Genomic DNA, 27049 nt, shown 5'->3' with positions numbered 1-27049 from the left:
ATTGTAAGATTCTCTTTGTTGGCCATAGCAACCAATCACATCTCAGCTTTTTGTTTACCAGAGTAATATGAGAAATGAAAGCTGAGCTGTGATTGGTTGATATGAGCAAAAAGAATCTCACGATAGGACAGCCTAATAAATTTCCTCCACATTATACACATACTAGCTAAAAATGATCCTACATGACCAATCAGCAGACATCACCCACAGTCATAATACATCTCCGGACCACTCACTATGTTCTCTGCCAGGTCTGCTCACCTGCCCCTCATATTGGGGTGAAGTTCTGCAGACAAATCATGCTCTGCTTTGCCACAGACAGGGAACAGGGAATTATCTATGATTTTCCTGAAAATGGCGCTGAGGATGACATTAGATATTGACTGAAGGGGCCACTTAAAGGGGTTGTCCGGCGCAAAAAAATTATTCACAGAATAACACACATTACAAAGTTATACAACTTTGTAATGTATGTTATGTCTGTGAATGGCCCCCTTCCCCGTGTCCCACCACCTCCCACCCGTGTACCCGGAAGTGTGGTGCGCTATACTCACCTGTCACGTGCCGACCACGGTCTCCGATCCTCAGCAGTGACGTCTTCTTCGGGTGGCCGGCGAATCTTCCCGAGTGCTGGCCGCCCTCTGCAGCGTCATCCGAAGCTCAGCTGTGATTGGCTGAGCACAGTTATGCTCAGCCAATCGCGGCTGAGGTTCGGATGACGCTGCAGAGGGCGGCCGGCACTCGGGAAGATCCGCTGGCCACCCGAAGAAGACGTCACTGCTGAGGATCGGAGACCGTGGTCGGCACGTGACAGGTGAGTATAGCGCACCACACTTCCGGGTACACGGGTGGGGGTGGTGGGACACGGGGAAGGGGGCCATTCACAGACATAACATACATTACAAAGTTGTATAACTTTGTAATGTGTGTTATTCTGTGAATAATTTTTTTGCGCCGGACAACCCCTTTAATATGGTGGCTTTGGTGGTACAGGAGCCACCTATTTGCTAGGTCCTTCCCTGGAGGGATATCTGGCTAGTCTCGTGTTCTGAGGTAAGAGGTAAGGTAACAACTTTCATCCTCGGCGCACAGGTTACATATTTCCCTTTAAAGGGGTTTTCCAGCACTACAAAAACATGGCCACTTTCCCCCTAATGTTGTCTCCAGTTTGGGTGGGGTTTAGAAACTCAGTTCCATTGAAGTAAATGGAGCTTAATTGCAAACCGCACCTGAACTGGAGACAACAGTAGGGGGAAAAGTGGTCATGTTTTTGTAGTGCTGGATAACCCCTTTAAATCCGCTTTCCCTCATGGCTTTATATCATCATGAACTATAAAGGAAATCTGTTTATTTCAGGTCTATGAAGTCCTATGAAGGTCTATTACATCTTTATTTTACATCTTTTCCCATTGGTAATAATGTCTTTTTTTCCCTTCATTCTTTTTACTCCCTCACAAAGCCTTGGTACAGTCATGGCTATAGTTACAGCTGTGTGGTACAGTCGTTGCTATGGTTACAGCTGTGTGGTACAGTCGTTGCTATGGTTACAGCCATGGCTATAGTTACAGCTGTGTGGTACAGTCGTTGCTATGGTTACAGCTGTGTGGTACAGTCATGGCTATAGTTACAGCTGTGTGGTACAGTCGTTGCTATGGTTACAGCTGTGTGGTACAACCATGGCTATGGTTACAGCTGTGTGGTACAGTCATGGCTATGGTTACAGCTCTCTAGTACAGTCGTTGCTATGGTTACAGCTGTGTGGTACAGCCATGGCTATAGTTACAGCTAAGCGGTACAATCATGGCTATGGTTACAGCTCTCTGGTACAGTCATGGCTATGGTTACAGCTGTGTGGTACAGTCATGGCTATGGTTACAGCTGTGATGTACAGTCATGGCTATGGTTACAGCTCTCTGGTACAGTCGTTGCTATGGTTACAGCTGTGTGGTACAGTCATGGCTATGGTTACAGCTGTGATGTACAGTCATGGCTATGGTTACAGCTCTCTGGTACAGTCGTAGCTATGGTTACAGCTGTGTGGTACAGTCATGGCTATGGTTACAGCTGTGTGGTACAGTGATGGCTACGGTTACAGCTGTGTGGTACAGTGATGGCTATGGTTACAGCTTTGTGGTACAGTCATGGCTTTGGTTACAGCTGTGAGATACAGTGATGGCTACGGTTACAGCTGTGTGGTACAGTCGCTGCTACGGTTACAGCTAAGTGGTACAGTCATGGCTATCGTTACAGCTGTGTGGTACAGTCATGGCTTTGGTTACAGCTGTGTGGTACAGTCATGGCTATGGTTACAGCTGTGTGGTACAGTTGTTGCTATGGTTACAGCTGTGTGGTACAGTCATGGCTATGGATACAGCTCTCTGCAGCCATAGCCATACAGTCATGGCTTTGGTTACAGCTTTGTGGTACAGTCATGGCTATGGTTACAGCTGTGTAGTACAGTCATGGCTATGGTTACAGCTGTGTGGTACAGTCATGGCTATGGTTACAGCTCTCTGGTACAGTCATGGCTATGGTTACAGCTCTCTGGTACAGTCGTAGCTATGGTTACAGCTGTGATGTACAGTCATGGCTATGGTTACAGCTCTCTGGTACAGTCGTAGCTATGGTTACAGCTGTGTGGTACAGTCATGGCTATGGTTACAGCTGTGTGGTACAGTCATGGCTATGGTTACAGCTGTGAGATACAGTGATGGCTACGGTTACAGCTGTGTGGTATAGTCGCTGCTACGGTTACAGCTGAGTGGTACAGTCATGGCTATCGTTACAGCTGTGTGGTACAGTCATGGCTATGGTTACAGCTGTGTGGTACAGTCATGGCTTTGGTTACAGCTGTGTGGTACAGTCATGGCTATGGTTACAGCTGTGTGGTACAGTCATGGCTATGGTTACAGCTGTGTGGTACAGTCATGGCTATGGATACAGCTCTCTGCAGCCATAGCCATACAGTCATGGCTTTGGTTACAGCTGCATGGTACAGTCATGGTTATGGTTACAGCTGTGTAGTACAGTCATGGCTATGGTTACAGCTGTGTGGTACAGTCATGGCTATGGATACAGCTCTCTGCAGCCATAGCCATACAGTCATGGCTTTGGTTACAGCTGCATGGTACAGTCATGGCTATGGTTACAGCTGTGATGTACAGTCATGGCTATGGTTAAAGCTCTCTGGTACAGTCGTTGCTATGGTTACAGCTGTGTGGTACAGTCATGGCTATGGTTACAGCTCTGTGGTACAGTCGTTGCTATAGTTACAGCTGTGTGGTACAGTGGTTGCTATGGTTACAGCTATGTGGTACAGTCATGGCTATGGTTACAGCTGTGTGGTACAGTCATGCTATGGTTACAGCTCTCTGGTACAGTCATGGCTATGGTTACAGCTAAGTGGTACAGTCATGGCTATAGTTACAGCTGTGTGGTAAAGTCATGGCTATGGTTACAGCTGTGTGGTAGTTGTTGCTATGGTTACAGCTGTTTGGTACAGTGATGGCTATGGTTACAGCTCTGTGGTACAGTTGTTGCTATGGTTACAGCTATGTGGTACAGTCATGGCTATGGTTACAGCTGTGTGGTACAGTCATGGCTATGGTTACAGCTCTCTGGTACAGTCATGGCTATGGTTAGAGCTGTGTGGTACAGTCATGGCTATGGTTAGAGCTGTGTGGTACAGTCATGGCTATGGTTAGAGCTGTGTGGTACAGTCATGGCTATGGTTAGAGCTGTGTGGTACAGTTGCGGCTATGGTTACAGCTCTGTGGTACAGTTGTTGCTATAGTTACAGCTCTGTGGTACAGTCGTTGCTATGGTTACAGCTGTGTGGTACAGTCATTGCTATGGTTACAGCTGTGTGGTAAAGTCATGGCTATGGTTACAGCTAAGTGGTACAGTCATGGCTATAGTTACAGCTGTGTGGTAAAGTCATGGCTATGGTTACAGCTGTGTGGTAGTTGTTGCTATGGTTACAGCTGTTTGGTACAGTGATGGCTATGGTTACAGCTCTGTGGTACAGTTGTTGCTATGGTTACAGCTATGTGGTACAGTCATGGCTATGGTTACAGCTGTGTGGTACAGTCATGGCTATGGTTACAGCTCTCTGGTACAGTCATGGCTATGGTTACAGCTGTGTGGTACAGTCATGGCTATGGTTAGAGCTGTGTGGTACAGTCATGGCTATGGTTAGAGCTGTGTGGTACAGTTGCGGCTATGGTTACAGCTCTGTGGTACAGTTGTTGCTATAGTTACAGCTCTGTGGTACAGTTGTTGCTATGGTTACAGCTGTGTGGTACAGTCATTGCTATGGTTACAGCTGTGTGGTAGTCATGGCTATGGTTACAGCTGTGTGGTACAGTCGTTGCTATGGTTACAGCTGCCTGGTACAGTCATGGCTATGGTTACAGCTCTGTGGTACTGTCAATGCTATAGTTACAGCTGTGTGGTACAGTCGTTGCTATGGTTACAGCTGTGTGGTACAGTCTTTGCTATGGTTACAGCTGTGTGGTACAGTAATGGCTATGGTTACATCTGTGTGGTACAGTCTTTGCTGTAGTTACAGCTGTGTGGTACAGTCTTTGCTATAGTTACAGCTGTGTGGTACAGTCGTTGCTATGGTTACAGCTCTGTGGTACAGTCGTTGGTATAGTTACAGCTGTGTGGTACAGTCATTGCTATGGTTACAGCTGTGTGGTTCAGTCATGGCTATGGTTACAGCTGTGTGGTAGTTGTTGCTATGGTTACAGCTGTTTGGTACAGTGATGGCTATGGTTACAGCTCTGTGGTACAGTTGTTGCTATGGTTACAGCTATGTGGTACAGTCATGGCTATGGTTACAGCTGTGTGGTACAGTCATGGCTATGGTTACAGCTCTCTGGTACAGTCATGGCTATGGTTAGAGCTGTGTGGTACAGTCATGGCTATGGTTACAGCTGTGTGGTACAGTAATGGCTATGGTTACATCTGTGTGGTACAGTCTTTGCTATAGTTACAGCTGTGTGGTACAGTCTTTGCTATAGTTACAGCTGTGTGGTACAGTCTTTGCTATGGTTACAGCTCTGTGGTACAGTCGTTGGTATAGTTACAGCTGTGTGGTACAGTCATTGCTATGGTTACAGCTGTGTGGTTCAGTCATGGCTATGGTTACAGCTGTGTGGTACAGTCGTTGCTATGGTTACAGCTGTGTGGTACAGTCATGGCTATGGTTACAGCTGTGTGGTACAGTCGTTGCTATAGTTACAGCTCTGTGGTACAGTCGTTGCTATGGTTCAAGCTGTGTGGTACAGTCGTTGCTATGGTTACAGCTGTGTGGTAAAGTCATGGCTATGGTTACAGCTAAGTGGTACAGTCATGGCTATAGTTACAGCTGTGTGGTAAAGTCATGGCTATGGTTACAGCTGTGTGGTAGTTGTTGCTATGGTTACAGCTGTTTGGTACAGTGATGGCTATGGTTACAGCTCTGTGGTACAGTTGTTGCTATGGTTACAGCTATGTGGTACAGTCATGGCTATGGTTACAGCTGTGTGGTACAGTCATGGCTATGGTTACAGCTGTGTGGTACAGTCGTTGCTATGGTTACAGCTGCCTGGTACAGTCATGGCTATGGTTACAGCTCTGTGGTACAGTCATGGCTATGGTTACAGCTGTGTGGTACAGTCGTTGCTATGGTTACAGCTGTGTGGTACAGTCATTGCTATGGTTACAGCTGTGTGGTAGTCATGGCTATGGTTACAGCTGTGTGGTACAGTCGTTGCTATGGTTACAGCTCTGTGGTACTGTCAATGCTATAGTTACAGCTGTGTGGTACAGTCGTTGCTATGGTTACAGCTGTGTGGTACAGTCTTTGCTATGGTTACAGCTGTGTGGTACAGTAATGGCTATGGTTACATCTGTGTGGTACAGTCTTTGCTATAGTTACAGCTGTGTGGTACAGTCTTTGCTATAGTTACAGCTGTGTGGTACAGTCGTTGCTATGGTTACAGCTCTGTGGTACAGTCGTTGGTATAGTTACAGCTGTGTGGTACAGTCATTGCTATGGTTACAGCTGTGTGGTTCAGTCATGGCTATGGTTACAGCTGTGTGGTAGTTGTTGCTATGGTTACAGCTGTTTGGTACAGTGATGGCTATGGTTACAGCTCTGTGGTACAGTTGTTGCTATGGTTACAGCTATGTGGTACAGTCATGGCTATGGTTACAGCTGTGTGGTACAGTCATGGCTATGGTTACAGCTCTCTGGTACAGTCATGGCTATGGTTACAGCTGTGTGGTACAGTGATGGCTATGGTTACAGCTGTGTGGTACAGTCATGGCTATGGTTAGAGCTGTGTGGTACAGTCATGGCTATGGTTAGAGCTGTGTGGTACAGTTGCGGCTATGGTTACAGCTCTGTGGTACAGTTGTTGCTATAGTTACAGCTCTGTGGTACAGTCGTTGCTATGGTTACAGCTGTGTGGTACAGTCATTGCTATGGTTACAGCTGTGTGGTAGTCATGGCTATGGTTACAGCTGTGTGGTACAGTCGTTGCTATGGTTACAGCTGCCTGGTACAGTCATGGCTATGGTTACAGCTCCGTGGTACAGTCAATGCTATAGTTACAGCTGTGTGGTACAGTCTTTGCTATGGTTAAAGCTGTGTGGTACAGTAATGGCTATGGTTACAGCCGTGTGGTACAGTCGTTGCTATGGTTACAGCTGTGTGGTACAGTCATGGCTATGGTTACAGCTGTGTGGTACAGTCATGGCTATGGATGGTTACAGCTGTGTGGTACAGTCATGGCTATGGTTACATCTGTGTGGTACAGTCTTTGCTATAGTTACAGCTGTGTGGTACAGTCTTTGCTATAGTTACAGCTGTGTGGTACAGTCGTTGCTATGGTTACAGCTCTGTGGTACAGTCGTTGGTATAGTTACAGCTGTGTGGTACAGTCATGGCTATGGTTACAGCTGTGTGGTACAGTCATGGCTATGGTTACAGCCGTGTGGTACAGTCGTTGCTATGGTTACAGCTGTGTGGTACAGTCATGGCTATGGTTACAGCTGTGTGGTACAGTCGTTGCTATGGTTACAGCTGTGTGGTACAGTCGTTGCTTGTAGCACAGTCACATTGGTCAGTGAGAAGCTCAGTGCTCTCCTCGGAGACTACTGGAGCTGACGGCATCCCGGGATTACAGAACAGACATGGATGAATAGGAGATATTACATGACGCTCTTGAAGCTCCCGTCCTCCATGTCCGTGTGCCGCCCCCGCTATACAATGTCTCCTCTCCCCAGCCTGTCACCATCTGCAGCCACCTGTAGTCCGCAGTCTTCTCTCTACAGGTGTCTTTGAGGTGACGGTGGATGCCCATACCCACCGGGGATACCCCAACCTGTGCCACACAATGGTGCGGTTACCTGACGGTCATATACACTGCATAACGGTACACACATCTCCGGGTACCGGCAGCAGGACGTGCCCGCACATCTCTCTCCTCAGCCGCCCGCACATCTCTCTCCTCAGCCGCCCGCACATCTCTCTCCTCAGCCGCCCGCACATCTCTCCTCAGCCGCCCGCACATCTCTCCTCAGCCGCCCGCACATCTCTCCTCAGCCGCCCGCACATCTCTCTCCTCAGCCGCCCGTGGTGCCCGCACATCTCTCCTCAGCCGCCCGCACATCTCTCTCCTCAGCCGCCCGCACATCTCTCTCCTCAGCCGCCCGCACATCTCTCTCCTCAGCCGCCCGCACATCTCTCTCCTCAGCCGCCCGCACATCTCTCTCCTCAGCCGCCCGCACATCTCTCCTCAGCCGCCCGCACATCTCTCCTCAGCCGCCCGCACATCTCTCTCCTCAGCCGCCCGTGGTGCCCGCACATCTCTCCTCAGCCGCCCGCACATCTCTCCTCAGCCGCCCGTGGTGCCCGCACATCTCTCTAGCCGCCCATTCTGTACCCCCGCTGCCCAGCACGACCCCCTCCTCACCTGCAGGACTCGGCGCTTGTAAGCTGGCTCTCTTTTTGAATGGAGATTTGCCGGCCGCTGCCATGGTGGTGACGATCCGTGTGCCAGGATGTGTAATGTCTATGAGGGAGAATGTGGTGGTGTGTGAGGAGTCTGTGTGCCCGGGCGGTACATGGAGCGAGATCGGGGAGTGTGGGCACCGCGGGCACAGCGACTCCTCCTCCTCCTCGTCTGTGAGGGGTTTGGAAGCCTCCATAATGCTCAGTATATCGGGACAGGGAAGCCTCCATAATGCTCAGTATATCGGGACAGGGAAGCCTCCATAATGCTCAGTATATCGGGACAGGGAAGCCTCCATAATGCTCAGTATATCGGGACAGGGAAGCCTCCATAATGCTCAGTATATCGGGACAGGGAAGCCTCCATAATGCTCAGTATATTGGGACAGGGAAGCCTCCATAATGCTCAGAATATCGGGACAGGGAAGCCTTTATAATGCTCAATATATCGGGACAGGGAAGCCTCCACAATGCTCAGTATATTGGGACAGTAGGGCCTCCATAATGCTCAGTATATGGGAAAGGGAAGCCTCCATAATGCTTAGTATATCAGGACAGGGAAGCCTCTTTAATACTCAATATATCGGGACAGGGAGGCCTCCACAATGCTCAGTATATCGGGACAGGGAAGCCTCCATAATGCTCAGTATATCGGGACAGGGAAGCCTCCATAATGCTCAGTATATCGAGACAAAGAAGCCTCCATAATGCTCAGTATATCGGGACAGGGAAGCCTCCATAATGCTCAGTATATCGGGACAGAGAAGCCTCCATAATGCTCAGTATATCGGGACAGGGAAGCCTCCATAATGCTCAGTATATCGGGACAGGGAGGCCTTCATAATGCTCAGTATTATCGGGACAGGGAATCCTCCATAATGCTCAGTATATCGGGACAAAGAAGCCTCCATAATGCTGAGTATATTGGGACAGTAGGGCCTCCATAATGCTCAGTATATGGGAAAGGGAAGCCTCCATAATGCTTAGTATATCAGGACAGGGAAGCCTCTTTAATACTCAATATATCGGGACAGGGAGGCCTCCACAATGCTCAGTATATCGGAACAGGGAAGCCTCCATAATGCTCAGTATATTGGGACAAAGAAGCCTCCATAATGCTCAGTATATCGGGACAGGGAAGCGTCCATAATACTCAGTATATCGGGACAGGGAAACCTCCATAAAGCTTAGTATATCGGGACAGGGAAGCCTCCATAATGCTCAGTATATCAGGACCGAGAAGCCTCTATAATGCTCAGTATATCGGGACAGGGAGGCCCCCATAATGCTCAGTATATCGGGACAAAGAAGCCTCCATAATGCTCAGTATATCGGGACAGGGATGAGAGGATGGGAAGCCTCCATAATGCTCAGTATATCAGGACAGAGAAGCCTCCATAATGCTCAGTATATTGGGACAAAGAAGCCTCCATAATGCTCAGTATATCGGGACAGGGAAGCCTCCATAATGCTCAGTATATCTGAACAGGTAAGCCTCCATAATGCTCAGTATATTGGGACCGAGAAGCCTCCATAATGCTCAGTATATCGGGACAGGGAGGCGTCCATAATGCTCAGTATATCGGGACAGGGAAACCTCCATAAAGCTTAGTATATCGGGACAGGGAAGCCTCCATAATGCTCAGTATATCAGGACCGAGAAGCCTCTATAATGCTCAGTATATCGGGACAGGGAGGCCCCCATAATGCTCAGTATATCAGGACAGAGAAGCCTCCATAATGCTCAGTATATCGGGACAAAGAAGCCTCCATAATGCAAAGTATATTGGGACAGGGATGAGGGGATCGGAATCCTCCATAATGCTCAGTATATCAGGACAGAAAAGCCTCCATAATGCTCAGTATATTGGGACAGGGAAGCCTCCACAATGCTCAGTATATCGGGACAGGGAAGCCTCCATAATGCTCGGTATATCAGGACAGGAACGCCTCCACAATGCTCGGTATATTGGAACAGGGAAGCCTCCATAATGCTCAGTATATCGGGACAGGGAAGCCTCCATAATGCTCAGAATATCGGGACAGGGATGCCTCCATAATGCTCAGTTTATCGGGACAGGGAAGAATCCATTATGCTCAGTATATCGGGACAGGGATGAAGGGGTTGGAGGGCAAGAGAAACTGACCCCAGCAGGACAAAGCTACCATATGAGTTCTACGTATCCTACTGCGCAGCGCAAGATGACTGGGAAACCTGGGAAGTCTGCTACACCAAGATAATCAATGAATCGGGCTCATAACTAGGGGGCATAAGGCGGATTAGAGCCATTATTGGCATCAGAGAGTATGAGTATTCTCTTCTACCTTATCTACTTCTACACCTGTTCTGGCAGAGCACATTCACTACTTTGGGCAGGGCTCCTCTGGCAACTGCTCTCCTCTCTTCTCTCTCTACAAAGCACTTACTACTTCAAGCACTGGCTGTACCTCACTGTCAGCACCAACATTCTGTGTTGGAGTTGCACTGTATTCATCACTAGTGGTGATCGAACATTAAAATGTTCAAGTCGAACCTTGAATAGTAGTGAAGTTCGTTTCGAGGTTCGACTCGAACTCGAACCCTATTAAAATCAATGGGAGATGTTTGAGTTAATTTTTATACCTATACAGACGAGGGGAAGCTGGAATTGTCACCCAGAAGAGGAAACTGGATACATGGAACAACTTAGTGAAGAAAATATAGCTCTAAGAATGACGAAAAAAAATTAAGAGGGTAAAATACTTAATTTAGTGATGACGATAGTATTTGATCGAATAGTACGCTAGACTGAAACGTATACTTCTACTTTACGTTCATCACTAGTGTTAGATGCATCCAGGCATGCTTCCCCTACAAACAGCACCCACCGCTAACTGTCATTTTGTGTGTGTTATTTGGTCAGACACATTCTACAGTGGTGTGGGTGTCATAGAAACCATGTAAGAGACCCTGTTATTTGAATGTTCACACTTTTAATTCGTTAAAGAGTATCTAAAAGAAGGTAAATTTAAATTGAATTAGATGGAAAAACCACCCACTACTACCGCCTCTACCGACCTGATTGTTCCTGCCTGCTAAACAGTGACTTTTTCCACCTGCTAAACAGTGACTTTTTCCACCTAAAAACAAAAATTGATTTTGTGGCCCTTGGGAGTATTCAATTTGCAAAACACAGCAATCAATGAGGTCAAGGAGATCAGTGAAAAAATTCCAATGAAGTACTCAATCAAGTCTCCACTGATGCCCCCAAAATTTAAATATGCAAAAAAGGAGTCCGTGGAGCCTTGGTTGCGAGTCTCAAAACATGGGAATAGCCCGATATCCCTAGCTTGTGTAATGCCTGGAGTAGTGGACCCACTGGACCGTCACCAGCGATGGCACTAACCTCACCAGGGAGCGGAGTCTAAGGGGCCGCTGGTTTTCACCAGAGCCCGCCGCAAGGCGGGATGGACTTGCTGCGGCAGGCGACCCCCAGGTCGCTACCCCTGGCTTGGTTGCTGGTGACGGCAGGAGCAGTAGGCAGGAGATCGTGCAGGCAGAGGACAGAAGGAGTAACCGCAGGTGGCGGACAGGACTCAGGAACAATGGGAAGGCAGCGGGCAAGGAAAGGGACACGGACTAAGGTCAGGAACAACAGGGAGCTGGGCCAAACGCTATGGGAAGCATGTAGAGGCTCCAACACGAGGGACAGGGCATGCTGGGATTTATAGGGAGTGATTGGGTGCAACTACCAATTAGGGATGGACTGGCCCTTTAAATCTGAGACAGCCGGCGCGCGCGCGCCCTAGGAGGCGGGGACGCGCGCGCCGGCCGGCACAGACGGAGAGCGGAGCGGGACGAGGTGAGGCGCCCCCCGGGACCGAACAGACCGCAGCGCCGGGTCCCAGCACCGGGACCCCGGCAGCCGCGTCAGATAGAGGGCGGCCGCGGCGGCGGCCCGGAGCACGGGACGCCGCCGCGGCCATGACAGTACCCCCCCCCTTTGGCCTCCCCCTCTTTCTTGCCTGCAGGAACCCCTTGATGAGATCTTTATCCAGGATGTTAGCCTCGGGTTCCCAGGACCTCTCTTCAGGACCAAATCCTCTCCAGTCCACCAGGAAGAATCGTCTCCCTCTGACAGTTTTCATGGCCAGAATATCTTTAACAACGTAGACGTCAGAGACGGCTTGTGGAACAGAGAACGGAGACTGATCGGAGAACCGGTTGAGGACCACTGGCTTCAAGAGGGAGACATGGAAGGCGTTCGGAATCCGCATAGTAGCAGGCAGGCGGAGTTTGTAGGTGACAGGGTTGATGCGTTTTAGCACCGAGAAAGGACCAAGGAATCGAGGACCCAACTTGTAGCTGGGAATCTTGAGTCGAACATATTTGGCCGAGAGCCAGACTTTGTCACCTGGAAGAAAATTCATGGCAGGTCTCCTCTTCTTATCAGCCTGGTCCTTCATGCGTTCAGAGGCTTTGAGTAAGGACTGTCGAGTTTGTTCCCAGATCGACTGCAGGTCAGATAACAACTCCTCCACGGCTGGGACCCCGGAGGATGGAGAGAGAGGCAGAGGAGGACGAGGATGATGCCCGTAGACCACAAAGAAAGGAGACTTGCCTGTGGAACTCGAGTCCAGATGGTTATAGGAGAATTTCGCCCATGGAAGAAGATCGGACCAGTTGTCTTGGCGGCTGGACACAAAATGACGTAGGTAGTTACCCAGGATCTGATTGACTCTCTCCACTTGCCCGTTGGTCTGGGGATGGTAGGCCGATGAGAAGTCCAGCTTCACTTGGAGCTGCGAGCAGAGGGCACGCCAAAACTTAGAGACAAATTGAGAGCCTCGGTCGGACACAATGTGAAGAGGAAGTCCATGCAGGCGGAAGATGTGTCGGAAGAACAACTGAGCCAGACGAGGAGCAGAGGGTAGGCCAGGAAGAGCCACGAAGTGAGCCATTTTAGAGAAGCGGTCCGTCACCACCCAAATAACAGTATTGCCCGCGGATGGAGGTAGGTCTGTGATGAAATCCATCCCAATGTGGTGCCAGGGATGGTCCGGGACTGGCAAGGGCAAAAGTAGGCCGGCAGGTCTTTGACGGGGAGACTTATTCCTGGCACAGACTGCACAGGAGGCCACAAAATCCTTGACATCCTGGAGGAGATTGGGACACCAGTAGTGACGGGAGATCAATTGCCCAGTCTTTTGAGCTCCTGGGTGCCCGGCCACCAAAGAGGAATGCCCCCACTTCAAGATGCGTTTACGGAGTGCGGGGCGCACATACGTCTTCCCGGGGGGCAGTCTCTGCAGAGCAGAAGTGGCAACTGGTACTAGGCGGTGGGGAGGTATTATGTGACGAGGAGATTCCTCTTGCCCCATGACATCGGACGCTCGGGATAATGCATCGGCTTTTAAATTCTTCTCGGCTGGACGGAAATGGATGGTAAAGTTGAACCGGGAGAAGAAGAGGGACCACCTGGCCTGCCGGGGATTGAGGCGTTGAGCCGATTGAAGGTAGAGGAGGTTCTTGTGGTCCGTGTAGATGTTAACGGGGTGTTTAGCCCCCTCTAGTAGATGACGCCACTCCTCCAGTGCCAACTTAATGGCCAGGAGTTCACGGTCCCCAATAGTATAGTTCCTCTCGGCAGGGGAGAAAGTCTTAGAAAAGAACCCGCAGGTTCTGGTCTTGCCAGATGTGTCCCTTTGCGAGAGAACGGCTCCTGCGCCCACAGAAGAAGCGTCGACCTCGAGAGAAAACGGCCTGGAGACATCCGGGCGGATTAGAGCAGGAGCAGAGGCAAAGGCAGACTTAAGGCTATTGAAGGCTTGTTCGGCCTCTGGAGGCCAATGTCTGGGGTCCACCCTCTTCTTAGTGAGGGCCACGATGGGTGCGACCAGGGTAGAGAAGTGAGGGATGAATTGCCGATAATAGTTGGCGAATCCAAGGAAACGTTGAATAGCTCTAAGTCCCATAGGGCGGGGCCATTGGAGGACAGCTGAGAGCTTGGCCGGATCCATTTGTAGACCCTGGTCGGAGACGATATAGCCAAGAAATGGAAGACTGCGCTGATGGAAAACGCACTTCTCAAGCTTGGCATATAGATGATGGGCCCGTAGTCTTCGTAGGACCTGACGTACTTGCGCCACATGAGTCTGCTGGTCCGGGGAGAAGACCAAAATGTCGTCCAAATAGACAATGACGCAGACATAGAGGAGGTCTCGGAAGATATCGTTCACGAATTCCTGGAAGACCGCTGGGGCATTGCATAGGCCAAATGGCATGACCAGATATTCGTAGTGCCCATCTCTGGTGTTGAAAGCGGTCTTCCATTCGTCTCCTTTACGAATACGGATCAATTTATACGCTCCCCTGAGATCCAGCTTGGAGAAGATCCTAGCTCCACGAAGACGGTCGAATAGTTCAGGAATAAGCGGAAGAGGATAGCGGTTCTTAACAGTCACCTTATTCAAGCCCCAGTAGTCTATGCATGGGCGGAGGGAACCGTCCTTCTTTTGAACAAAGAAAAATCCAGCGCCGGCGGGAGACGTGGATTTATGGATGAAGCCCTTCAGTAAGTTCTCCCGGATGTAGGAGGACATGGCTTCAGTCTCGGGCACAGAGAGAGGATATACTCGACCACGTGGAGGGGAAGCCCCTGGAAGAAGGTCTATAGGGCAATCATAGTCCCGATGTGGTGGTAGAGAGTCCGCCTCCTTGGCCGAGAAAACATCAGCAAAGTCTTGGTAGTCCTCCGGTAGTCCGGATAGAGGCTTGACATCAGCAGGTGACCTCGTAGAGCACTTGGGTTGAGGAGATCTCAGACACAGGTTATGACAGTCCTGGCCCCAGCGGAGAACCTCCCCCGTTCTCCAGTCCAGCTTAGGGGTATGTAATTGCAGCCAAGGAAGACCCAGCAGGATGTTAGAAGAGGAATGGCGCAAGACATAGAAAGAGATCTTCTCCTGATGTAGGGCGCCCACCTGGAGGACTAGGGGTGCCGTCTGGCAGTGCACAGCTTCGGTAAGAATCTCCCCCGTAACCGAAGAGATAGACCGGGGTTGGGCTAGCTGGATCACGGGTAGCCGCCATCTTTGGACCAACGAAGCAGAAATGAAACTGCCAGCAGCGCCGGAGTCGATGAGGGCAGTAGTCTGGAAAACTTGCCCTGAGGGTGTCTGGATGGAGACGGGCATAATCAACCTTGGAGAGGTGGCATTCACACCTAGGGAGGCCTCTCCCACCGGACCTAGGTGCGAGCGTTTCCCGGACGCTGAGGACGTTGGGGACATCTCTGCCGGTAGTGACCAGCGCCACCGCAATAGAGACAGAGATTCAGCTCCATGCGGCGGGCTCTCTCATCAGTCGTAAGGCGAGCTCGTTCCACCTGCATAGGGACTTCCGGAGACGACTGGGGCATAGGAGCAACGGGACTCTGGAACACCGGTGCCAAGCGAGGATGGCGACGGGGCAGGCTCAGTCGTCGTTCCTGCCGGACCTCCTCCTCTCTCTCGGAAAATCGGTTGTCGACTCTGGTAGCCAGTAGGATAAGATCGTTCAGAGATGTAGGGAGGTCGCGGGCGGAGAGCACGTCTTTCACTCGACTGGATAGGCCCTTCTTCAAGGTAGCTAATAGGGCGGCCTCGTTCCAGTCCAATTCAGCTGCCAGGGTGCGGAACTGGATGGCGTAGTCACCAACAGAGGAGCTCCCTTGAGAGAGGTTGAGGAGAGCAGTCTCAGCTGAAGTAGCACGGGCAGGTTCCTCGAAGACGCAGCGAAACTCTGCCAGGAAGGCCCGGAGATTGGCAGCAACAGGATCATCACGGTCCCACAGTGGCGTGGCCCAGGCCAGAGCTCTACCCTCCAATAGGCTGATGATGAAAGCCACTTTAGAGCGCTCGGTGGGAAACTGACTACTTAGAAGTTCAATATGCATTGTGCATTGAGTCAGGAATCCCCTGCACAACTTGGGATCGCCTCCATATTTACTCGGGAGGGCCAATCGAAGTCTCGAGGTGGCTGCAGGTGGTGGTGGGCGCTGGGCCGTAGTATGCTGCTGTAGGGCGGCAGTCAATTGCTGGATTTGCTGCGACTGTTGCTGGATCTGTTGAGCCTGTTGAGCGACCACTCTGGCGACGTCACGGAGATCAGGCACCTCGCCGGGATCCGTGGTTGGAGCCTACTGTAACGCCTGGAGTAGTGGACCCACTGGACCGTCACCAGCGATGGCACTAACCTCACCAGGGAGCGGAGTCTAAGGGGCCGCTGGTTTTCACCAGAGCCCGCCGCAAGGCGGGATGGACTTGCTGCGGCAGGCGACCCCCAGGTCGCTACCCCTGGCTTGGTTGCTGGTGACGGCAGGCGAGGCGTGGCAGGAGCAGTAGGCAGAAGATCGTGCAGGCAGAGGACAGAAGGCGTAACCGCAGGTGGCGGACAGGACTCAGGAACAATGGGAAGGCAGCGGGCAAGGAAAGGGACACGGACTAAGGTCAGGAACAACAGGGAGCTGGGCCAAACGCTATGGGAAGCATGTAGAGGCTCCAACACGAGGGACAGGGCATGCTGGGATTTATAGGGGGTGATTGGGTGCAACTACCAATTAGGGAAGGACTGGCCCTTTAAATCTGAGACAGCCGGCGCGCGCGCGCCCTAGGAGGCGGGGCCGCGCGCGCCGGCCGGCACAGACGGAGAGCAGGACGAGGTGAGGCGCCCCCCGGGACCGAACAGACCGCAGCGCCGGGTCCCAGCACCGGGACCCCGGCAGCCGCGTCAGATAGAGGGCGGCCGCGGCGGCGGCCCGGAGCACGGGACGCCGCGGCGGCCATGACAGCTTGTTGCCATGGGGTGCCTCCAGATGGGGAGAGCACCACACCACCCTGATAGTTGACCCCTTAAGTCCCACTCGGTTGCGAGTATTGGAACATAAATAGGGAGACAACAGGGTGGCCCCTTTTGTGTCAACGTCTAATTCAAGGTGCGAGTATTGTGACATGACAAGGGCTTGCCAAGGCAGGCATCCATCCACAGACAGCCGTTTCGGGGTATTGTCCCCTCGTCAGTGTGGAGTAGGATTCTGGCTACTTGGGGCAATGACAAATCAACCAACAAAACACAGCAATCACTGAGAGTCTCCACTGATGCCCCCAAAAAATTTTAATATGCAAAAAAGGAGTGCGTAGAGCCTCGGTTGCAAGTCTCAAAACACGGGAATAGCCAGATATCCCTAGCCTTTTGCCACGGGTGCTTCAAGTATTCAATTTGATTCAATTAAATAAATAAATACAAATTAAATAAAAGATTGAATTGAATTTGATGAGTCATTAACCACACTAGAGAATCATTATACTCAACTTTCTGAGTTTCTACAGGAAATTAATGAAATGGATAGCTGTTACTATGTGTACCTGAAATACAGAAGAGAACTGCGAGAATGTGAAGATGTTCTAAAGCATCACTATGACCATGCTGCATTTTCACTCTGTTCTTTGGATTTGATTTGAACCCATAAATTTAACCACCAACTCCTCTGTAAGAAGCATCAATACATCTAACAGAGATGCAGAGATTATTTTAAAAAATATATTCTGTAATGCAGACTGTCAAAAATTGGCTCTGTATCCACTCAGGATAAATTTAACCACCAACTCCTCTGTTCAAAACATCGATTCATCTAACAGATGAAGGGTGCGTTGAAACGTACAGGATCTGCAGCAGATTTGCTTTGAAACTAATCTGGGCCATCAAATCTGCTGCAGATCCTTTACGTGTGAACGCACCCAAAGAGATTATTTTACAAAAAAAATTATTCTGCAATGCAGACTGTCAAAAATTGGCTTTTTACCCACTGAGGAAAAATTGGTACCATTGGTGGCAGCGAGAAGAGCCCAGGGGGGTACACGAAGGTTGCAGTTCAACTAAATTAGGTAGCAGAACACAGCAGGAGAGAAAGAGACATTTAAAAAATAACCATTTTGAGGCCTACAAAGAGGATGAGGAGAAAGAGGATGTATGTAGTGCGCATCAAGTTCTTCATACAAGAGTATTTTTCAAAAATACATTCCGTTAAAACACTTGGAATGCTAGCTGTGGGCAGCTGTGGGGATCCTGGCTGTGCACTATCCCAGTAGTTTTGGAGACTGTCAACGGAGACCCAGAGGCACCAGAGTGTCAGCCACCAAAGTCACCCAGTAAGCAGTCAGGAATATGTAACGACCTTGATCGTGCTTACTGGTCCATGTGTCTGTAGTCAGATGGACCTTGGTGGACACAGATGCAGCCAACACGCTTGAGATATTTTCTGCAACGTGCTGGGCCAGGGCAGGGACAGCTTTTCTTGCAAAGAAATGCCTGCTAGGCATCTGATACTGGGGACATGCCAGGGCCAGAACGTGGCGGAAGCACTACCTTGTGCACTACCTCTTTCACCCCTTCCTACACCTGATATTACTCGCCTTCCACCTCTGGTTCTCACCATGTTCACAACATAGATATGAAATCTTAGATAGAAGATAGAACAAAAAAAATCAACAGATCTACCCACTCTCGATAAATCCATGTACACAAATCAGATGTACGATTAATTACTGGGTATAACAGATAACAAAAAATACAGAATACTTGATAACGGACAGAGGACATTTTTCAGCTAATCCGTATTGTCAAGTATTTTGTATTTTTGGTGACGGACAGAGGACGTTTTTTTGGACACTATGTATAAATTGGCAAATCCAATATGCAGCCTGCAATCCCAAAGCTAAATATTGCTGTTACTGCAATGCTGTCTATGGACAGGAAAATGCTTGTTGCAAATATAGTAGTGTAACCTTGATAAACAACCCACTAATCCCTCTAATCTCAATACATCTCAATCTCACTACCTATCTGTCTAATCAAAATGGCTGCATGCAGGGAGACGATGATACAAGATAGCAGTGTGTACAGCACAATGAGTGAGGGGACAATGGCGTCCAGAACGCAACACATTGACTTATCGAAATGACAGCATGTAGGGCCAGGGAGACGATGATACACTAAGACAACAGTCTGTACAGCACAGTGAATCAGGAGAAAATGGTGTCCAGAACGCAGCACAGTGACTTTTATATGAGATGGTCATGTGATTTTTGCAGCCAATGAGACCCCTACACCTCAGCAATGACGTTTCTGACACTTCTATGTGCTCTGCACGGATTGGCTGGCAAAAAGGCGCTCGAATGCTAACTCGAACAAACAGTAAAATGTTAAGTTCGAGAAAATCTTTTCTCGAACAGTTTGATCAACACTATTCATCATGTGTACCATTTACCTTGAGCTATTATACAGTAAAGTATTATATTTCTACTAAACGCACAGGACTCTGGTCTACTCTGTCAGCACCTGCACCCACACAACATCGTATACTTGGGTTATTTCCCCTTTCTCTGAGTGGCGGTACCAACAACCCAGGATGGGTCTGTTACCACTCCAGGCTACCGTGACAAGTGTCCAAGTGACCTTAAACACCCCCAGAGCCAGCGTAGAATACCATCAGCCAGCATAAGCGAGCTAGGCTCAAGAGAGCATCACACAAGCAAGCAGCTTCCAAAAGACATGCTAAAACAAGTAAGAAGCCCGTTTTCCTGCCAATCTTCCTGCAAAGCGTGCTGACATGCAGAGAGTCGTGACTCGATACGGCCAAGATGACTAGTTTCCGCTTTCCTGCATGTCTCACACACCGGAATAAAACGCTTCGTTTCAGCAGCCCACTAAAGTCACTGCACGAGAATGATAAGGCAGTGTTTATGCACTTTACTTGGGCACTGCTTGTAGCGTTACACAGAAAATCGGTGTGATTGGTTTCCTTTAATTGCAAACCACACCTAAACTTTTTCTGGGAGAAAGCGAACATGTTTTTTTGATCTTGGATGAACCACTTTAAAGCAGCACTATCAGCAGGTTCTCCCCAATGAAGGATATTCGCTAATTGCCCCTATGCTAATCAGGGGCTTAGGAGCATTTGGGGCGTCACCCGATACCCAGCCTGCCCCCCCCCCTGTGCCGCTCACTATGCATATATGAATATGCATAATGGGCAGCCCGGAGCAACCACCTCAGTCTCCCCAGCACGCCCCCTCCCTTGCTGCCCAGCCCACCCGCTCAACATGTGGCACGGGAGGGGCGGGCTAGGGAGCACAGGAGGGGGTTGCTCCAGGCCGCCCATTATACATATTCTTATATGCATAGTGAGCGGCACGGGGGGGGGGGGGGGGGCAGGCTGGGCAAATGAGCTGGTGTTCCGTTCTGTTGGGTGACGCCCCAAATGCTCCTAAGCCCCTGATTAGCATATGGGCAACACCCACCGGGAACACCTGAAGCAAGCCAGAGCGGGGAGGAGATGATGTATGCTCCGGTCGCCGGGGGGTAAACTTACATGCACGCAGCAGGATGTAAATCCCACTGTGTGTATGTATTCTTATAGGGATGCACTGAAACTGGATCCACAGCGGATTTTATACTGCACATTCGCAGCTAATCTGATGTGTGTGAATGCAGCCTTAACCTGCATAGGCTCTACAGTAAAGTTTATTACATCAAATGCAAGGGACTCTCCTTCTGTGGGTGGCGGTACCAACAGTCCAGGTGGGTCAGTTGCCACTCCAGGTTGCTGTGACAAGAGCCCAAGGCACCCATAACAACCCGGAAGGTTACCGACCATTTTGGAAAATACAAACCGGTCATATATATAAAAGCTGGTGCCAACATCTCACCTGTGTGCTGGACTACCACTGGCGTCACGACAATAACATCACTGGCCGAGGCACCACATATTTACCAAGCAAGCAGTAAAGAGATTAACAGATTGCTGCTGAAAGGAAGGCTGTCCATTACTGGTAGTCATACCTGTTGGGTTTTACAAAATCCTGCCCCATAAAGTGGACACATCTGGTGAATCCTTGGGCTACTTTTGTGCAGCTTTTTTTTTTTTTTTTTTTTAACTATTCAGTTGCCATTCTTCACCCGCCCCAGTTCAGCTATGTCATTCTTATATACAGGTGCCCAATGCTGTATACAATATATACCATGTGTGGTCTGACCAGTGATTTATAAAGTGGCAAAACTATGTTCTCATCTTTAGCATCTCGGCCTTTTTTTGATGCATCCCATGATTCTATTAGCATTGGCAGCCGCTGCCTGGCACTGATCTGTATAGATGTCAAGTCCTTTTCAGTGTTACCCAGTGTTTTATTATTTAGCACATAATTGTACTTATTATTTCTATGGCCCAATTGCATAACCTTACATTTATCCACATTAACTTCATTTGCCATCTATGTGCCCAGGCCTCCAGCTTCTCCACATCCCTCTGTATTATGATATTATCCTCCTCTGTGGTCATTGCTTTACCCAGTTTAGTGTCATCAGCAAAAATGGAGATTCTACTGTGTAGCCCCTCTACAAGGTCATTAATAAACATATTAAATAGGATTCGACCCAATATTGAACCTTGTGGTACCCCACTAGTAACTGTGACCCAATCTGAGTATGTTCAATCAATGACCACCCTCTGTTTCCCATCGCTCAGCCAGTTACCCATTTACATTTATTTTTTCCTGGTCCCAGAATTCTCATTTTATAGGACAACCTTTAATGTGGCACAGTATTAAATGCCTATAAAAATCCAGATACATAAAATAATGCTCAGAGAGGAACATACATTTTAAGACCGGTTCACACTATGTAAAAAACATGGCCATATTTCATAACAATGGCCGTATTTGTGCAAACAACGGTCGTTATTTGCGCAAATACGACTGTTGTTATGAAATACAGCTGTGTTTTTTTTACACAGTGTGAACATAGCCCAAGGTTATATACACCATTTGGCATAAGATAAGAAAAGTATGGTACACCCGTAGACACTGCCTGGCACTATGTGGGGTGTAGAAGGAAGTAGAAGGTCAAAGGATCCTTATGGCACACTGAGCAAAGTAGTATGCATTATGAATTCAGGAAATGTTACTGTAACGGTACGGAAATGCTGTATGGAAATGTTTAGGCAATGTGTCTATTATGTACCTGGGTATTTAATATCCTTACAGAAGCAGTTCACAAAAATTTTTTATTGCCCTTCCCCTGCTAGGTGCTGGCACGTATACTTACAGCAGGTGATCGGTGTCCTGTGACACGGCGCCGTTCAAATCCGGTGCGCACTCACATCAGCCACTGGTTTGACTGCTCTTCTGTCTCCTTGATTGAACGCCGATTAATAATTATTATTATTTATTTATAAAGCACCCTTAATTTCAGAGAGCTATACAATAGATAGGGAGTAACAAGCAGGAACAATACAAGATCATCGCATTACATGAAGGCAAATGGCAGGCTGGTACATTGGGGAAGAAGACCCTGCCCGCGAGGGCTCACAATCTATAAGGTACGGGGAGAGAAACAGGAGGTAAAGTGCAGCCAGTCAAGTGTGATGCAGAGTTATTGTAGGTTGTAGCCTAGTTTGAAGAGATGGGTTTTCAGGTTACTTTTGAAGGACTTGATGGTGGATCAGAGCCAGATGTGTCGAGCTAGTGAGTATGGGGGAGGCTCAGGCAAAGTCTTGGAGGCCATTGTGCGAGGTACGAACAAGAGGAGAGCGCAGACGGAGGTCACTGGAGGATGGAAGCTTCTGTGAGGGACGGTAGCGGGATATCAGGTCAGAGATGTACGGAGGGGACAGGTTGTGGACGGCCGTGTACGTCATGGTCAACAATTCAAAGCAAATATGTTGGGCAATGGGAGCCAGTGGAGGGATTGGCAGAGGGGAGAGGCAGAGGCGAAGCGAGGGGAAAGGTGGATTAATCGGACAGCAGAGTTAAGGATAGACTGGAGGGGATCAAGGGAGTTAGATGGAAGCCAGAGAAGAGGATGTTACAGTTGTCCAAGCGGGAAATAATGAGAGCATGTACCAGCAGTTTTGTGAAGTCAGGGGTGAGAAAAGAGCGGATTCAGGAAATGTTTTCAAGGTGAAGGTGGTCAGGGCCTGAATATGTGGTTTAAAGGACAGGGCAGAGTCAGAGGTGACCCCAAGGCAGTGAACTTGGGGGACAGGGGACAGAGTGGAGCCATTGATAGTGATTGAAAGATAAGAAGGCAGGGTGGAGCAAGATGGGGGAAAGATGATAAGTTCTGTTTTGTCCGTGTTGAGTTTTAGAAAGTGGGAGGAGAAGAAGGAGGATATGGCCAATGACACTCTGGAATCCTGGATAGCAAAGAGGTGACATCCGGACCAGAGAGGTAGATCAATCACAGGAGACAGGAAAGGAGTCACAGCAGCGGCTGACGTGAGCGTGCGTTTGTGAACTGCTTCTTTAACCCCTAGACGACCTAGGACGTACCGATACGTCCTGAGCTATGAAGCGCGCTCCGGAGCCCGCTTCATAGCAGGTGGGGGCCGGCTGCAATCAGCAGCCGGCGTCTCACCGTTAATGACAAGCTGCAGCGATTGCTCTGCAGCATGACATTAACTCCTTAAACTTCGCGATCGCGAGCGGCCGTGGCGTTTAAGTGTAAGTGACAGGGGGAGTAAAAACGGACCGGAGGAGGTATCTCCCCTGCCTCCGTGCAGTCTGATCGGCGCTCTGGTCACTGAGCCTGCACAGGCAGGCTCAATGAGCAGAGCGCCGATAACACTGATCAATGCTATGCCTATGGCATAGCAGTGATCAGTGTGTAAAATAAAAGTAATCAATGTACAAGTTCCCCAAAGGGACTTAAAATGTATAAAAAATAAAGTTAAAACACCAACACACTACCCCAAAACCCCTCCCCCAATAAAAATCTAAATCACCCTCCTTTCCCATTATATAAATAAAACATATAAAAATAAATAAACATATAATATACCATACCGTGCGTAATTGTCCGATCTATTAAAATATAACAAACATTGCGAACGGTAAACGTCGTACACGATAAGAGGGAAAAAAGTGCGCTGATTACCGATTTTATGTTACATTATATATAAACAAAAATTAATAAAAAGTGATCAAAACGTCCGATCTTCACAATTATGGTATTAATAAAAACTAGAGATCATGGCAGAAAACATGACACTCCATACAGCCCCGTAGGTGAAAAAATAAAACCGTTATAAGCGCCACAATAGGCCCATTTTATTAATATTTAATTGCCAAAAAAAAGGATTTCATTAAAAAATATATATATAACATTAGAGAATCTGTGTAAACCTGCATGTGGTTGTGTTCGGGCTGACCTATAGAATAATAGTATAATGTCGCTTTTACCATATAGTGCATTACGTAGACACAGGAACCCCCCAAATCTTACCATATTGCATTCTTTTTTACGATTTCACCTATTTATATCTTCATAAATAATATATTTGGGGTTCCGTCATACATGTTATGGTAAAATAAAAGACGCCATTACATAATACAACTATTCCTGTAAAAAACAAGCACTTACATGAATTGTAGATAGAAAACTTAAAGTGCTGGAGCTCTTAGAAGGGGAGGAGGGAAAAACAAAAGCGCAAAGATCAAAATTTGCGTGGTCCACTGGGTCATTTTGGGCCTGGTCCTCAAAGGGTTAATGGACTGCATGACATGATGGCAGTATATTTATTTATACATAAAAATTCATGTATGAATATGGGGTAAAGCCAACATTGGAAAATGCGGCACTGTGCATATTGTATTCTAAGTTTTACTTATATAAAATACAAAGATAATAAAACAGTAATTCAGTAATTAGATGAAAAAGTGTAGGGCATAAGTGTTATGTCATTGAAGTGGAGTTTCCCTGTCTGTAAAGTCCCTGGGCAGTTTTCTTACAAGTCATGTTCATGATCTCTCTGAGGTATAAAAAGCCTTATCTGGTTTCATGGTGCCAGTTACAAGCGTACATCAGAACCATTAACTTTTTTTTATTCAACTTTTACTGTTTCCACTAAGGCTAGGTTCACACTGCGTTTTCAGCATCCGTTTAACGGATCCGTTTTTTGCAAGAAACAGATTGCAAAAAACGGATGCATTTGTGTGCATCGTTTTTGATCCGTTTTTCCATTGACTTCCATTATAAAAAAAAACGGATCCAAACGGATGCGTTTTTTTTTTACGCACAATAAAGTAGTGTTGACACTACTTTTTTTGACTGTTAAAAAAAACGGATGCGTTAAACGGATGCTGAAAACGCAGTGTAAACCTAGCCTAAGGAAATACAAGTGCCATGATCATGCCTGAAAAGGCATCAGTACCACCCTCTGTGGCGAAGATTTGTCCTCTGCGCCAAAGACTGTGCTTTTGGCCTTAAGTCCATTCCTGTTTTTTTTTATGTTCTTTGCTTATGTCTTCAGTGATCCGTACCATGTTTCTTAGTTCTCCCTGCTCTTTTCCTTTGCTGTGGTCTCTCACTGATGGTCTCTGCTCTGTTCTGATGGACAGCTCTCTTCATCTCTGGCTTTCTGTGTTTCTCCTGCTTCACCTATGAGCTTTGTGTCCGGGACTTGGTCTCCCCTATAGGCGTCTCTCTCCTCTCAGTCTAGGGTGGCTCTTGATAGCTTTGTCCAGCTTGTCTGTTCAGCTTGATCCAGCGGTTTTCCTTGCAATCTGTGTTCCTGGTTTCCTGACCCTGGCCTGTTTCTTACAATCTTTCTCGTTTGGTTCTGTGCCTTGCTTTGTCCTCCGTGTGCCTCGCTTAGTCCTCAGTGTTCCGTGCTTTGTCCTTAAAGGAGTAGTGCAGTGTAAACTTTTTTTCACTAGATAACACACATTAAAAAGTTATACAACATTGTAAGGTGTGTTATTTATGTGAATGACCCCCTTCCCCATGTTTCCAGCCCCCGACGCTTGACCCGGAAGTGTAATACCGCATACTCACAGAATCACTGTTGACCCCTTCGTTCCCGGCCGTCAAGTTGGGACGATTACGTCACTGTTCAGGACTGTTCAGTCCAGCCTGACTGCTCCAGCCCTCCCTCATGCCGGCCTCCCTCCAACGCATCATGAGCTGCTCAGCTGGGATTGGCTGAGCATAACAGAAGACGTCTGGGGCTTCTGAGGGCTGGAGCAGTCAGGCCGGCCTCATGAAGAGTGACGTAATCGTTCTAAGATGGTGCCTGGGACTGAAGGGGTCGACAGTGATTCTGTGAGTATGCGGTATTACACTTCCGGGTCAAGCGTCGGGGGGTGGAGAAGGGGGCCATTCACATAAATAACACACATTACAATGTTGTATAACTTTGTTATCTAGTGAAAAAATGTTTTACACCGCACTACTCCTTTAATTCATCTTGCTACTATCTCTATCTTTTGGTTCCCCGTTTACCTTGTTTTTATCTCTGGCTTTCATCCTCCATTTGTTTGGTCCTCCATTCCTTGTGTTCCCCTAACCCATCGGCTCTCCACTCTTCCTCCAGCAGCTTGGATTGGGCCTCTCCACTCTTCCTCCAGCAGCTTGGATTGGGCCTCTCCACTCTTCCTCCAGCAGCTTGGATTGGGCCTCTCCACTCTTCCTCCAGCAGCTTGGATTGTGCCTTTCCACTCTTCCTCCAGCAGCTTGGATTGTGTCTCTCCACTCTTCCTCCAGCAGCTTGGATTGGGCCTCTCCTCTCTTCCTCCGCAGCTTGGATTGGGCCTCTCCACTCTTCCTCCAGCAGCTTGGATTGGGCCTCTCCACTCTTCCTCCAGACTCTGGGACCAAGATTTCCAAATGAAATGCAAAATTTACTTTCATCTGAGATCAGCCCCTTGGACCCCTGATCAGCAGTCCAGTTCTTCTCTTTGGCCCAGATAAGACGCTTCTGGCGTTGTTTACTGGTCAGGAGTGACACATGGAATGCAACACTTGTAGTGCATGTCCTGCAGACGTCTGGATGTGCTTGTGGCTTTAGAAGCACTGACTCCAGCAGCAGGCCACTCCTTGTGAGTCTCTCCCAAATTTTTGAATGGCATTTTCTTTACAGTCCTTTTAAGACTGCGGTTCTCCCAGTTGCTTGTGCACCTTTTTCTACCACACTTTTTCCTTCCAGTCAACTCTCCATTAACCCCTTAGTGACCGCCGTGCTGCCTTTTCAC

At 48.6% G+C, this 27049-nt stretch overlaps 1 protein-coding gene across 3 annotated transcripts in view; it reads right to left on the bottom strand.

Moving 5' to 3' along the window:
• Positions 1-27049, bottom strand: part of AMPD2 (adenosine monophosphate deaminase 2) — a 117231-nt gene that overhangs the window by 61533 nt on the left and 28649 nt on the right. Inside the window, exon 1 of one of the 3 annotated variants that reach the window (XM_069944409.1) lies at positions 7968-8104. The exons of 1 other annotated variant lie outside the window; for it this stretch is intronic. In XM_069944409.1, coding sequence (XP_069800510.1) covers positions 7968-8031 — 64 coding nt within the window. In that variant the 5' untranslated portion in view covers positions 8032-8104. Of the gene's footprint in view, positions 1-7401; positions 7501-7967; positions 8105-27049 lie in introns of those variants that run through there. One more of the 3 variants, XM_069944415.1, reaches the window with a different exon arrangement.

Source organism: Dendropsophus ebraccatus, chromosome 11 (genome assembly GCF_027789765.1).
Source record: "Dendropsophus ebraccatus isolate aDenEbr1 chromosome 11, aDenEbr1.pat, whole genome shotgun sequence".
In the NCBI taxonomy this organism is placed as follows: Eukaryota; Metazoa; Chordata; class Amphibia; order Anura; family Hylidae; genus Dendropsophus; species Dendropsophus ebraccatus.
Note: the sequence above shows the minus strand (reverse complement) of the source record. Positions and strands in the feature narration are given on the sequence as shown.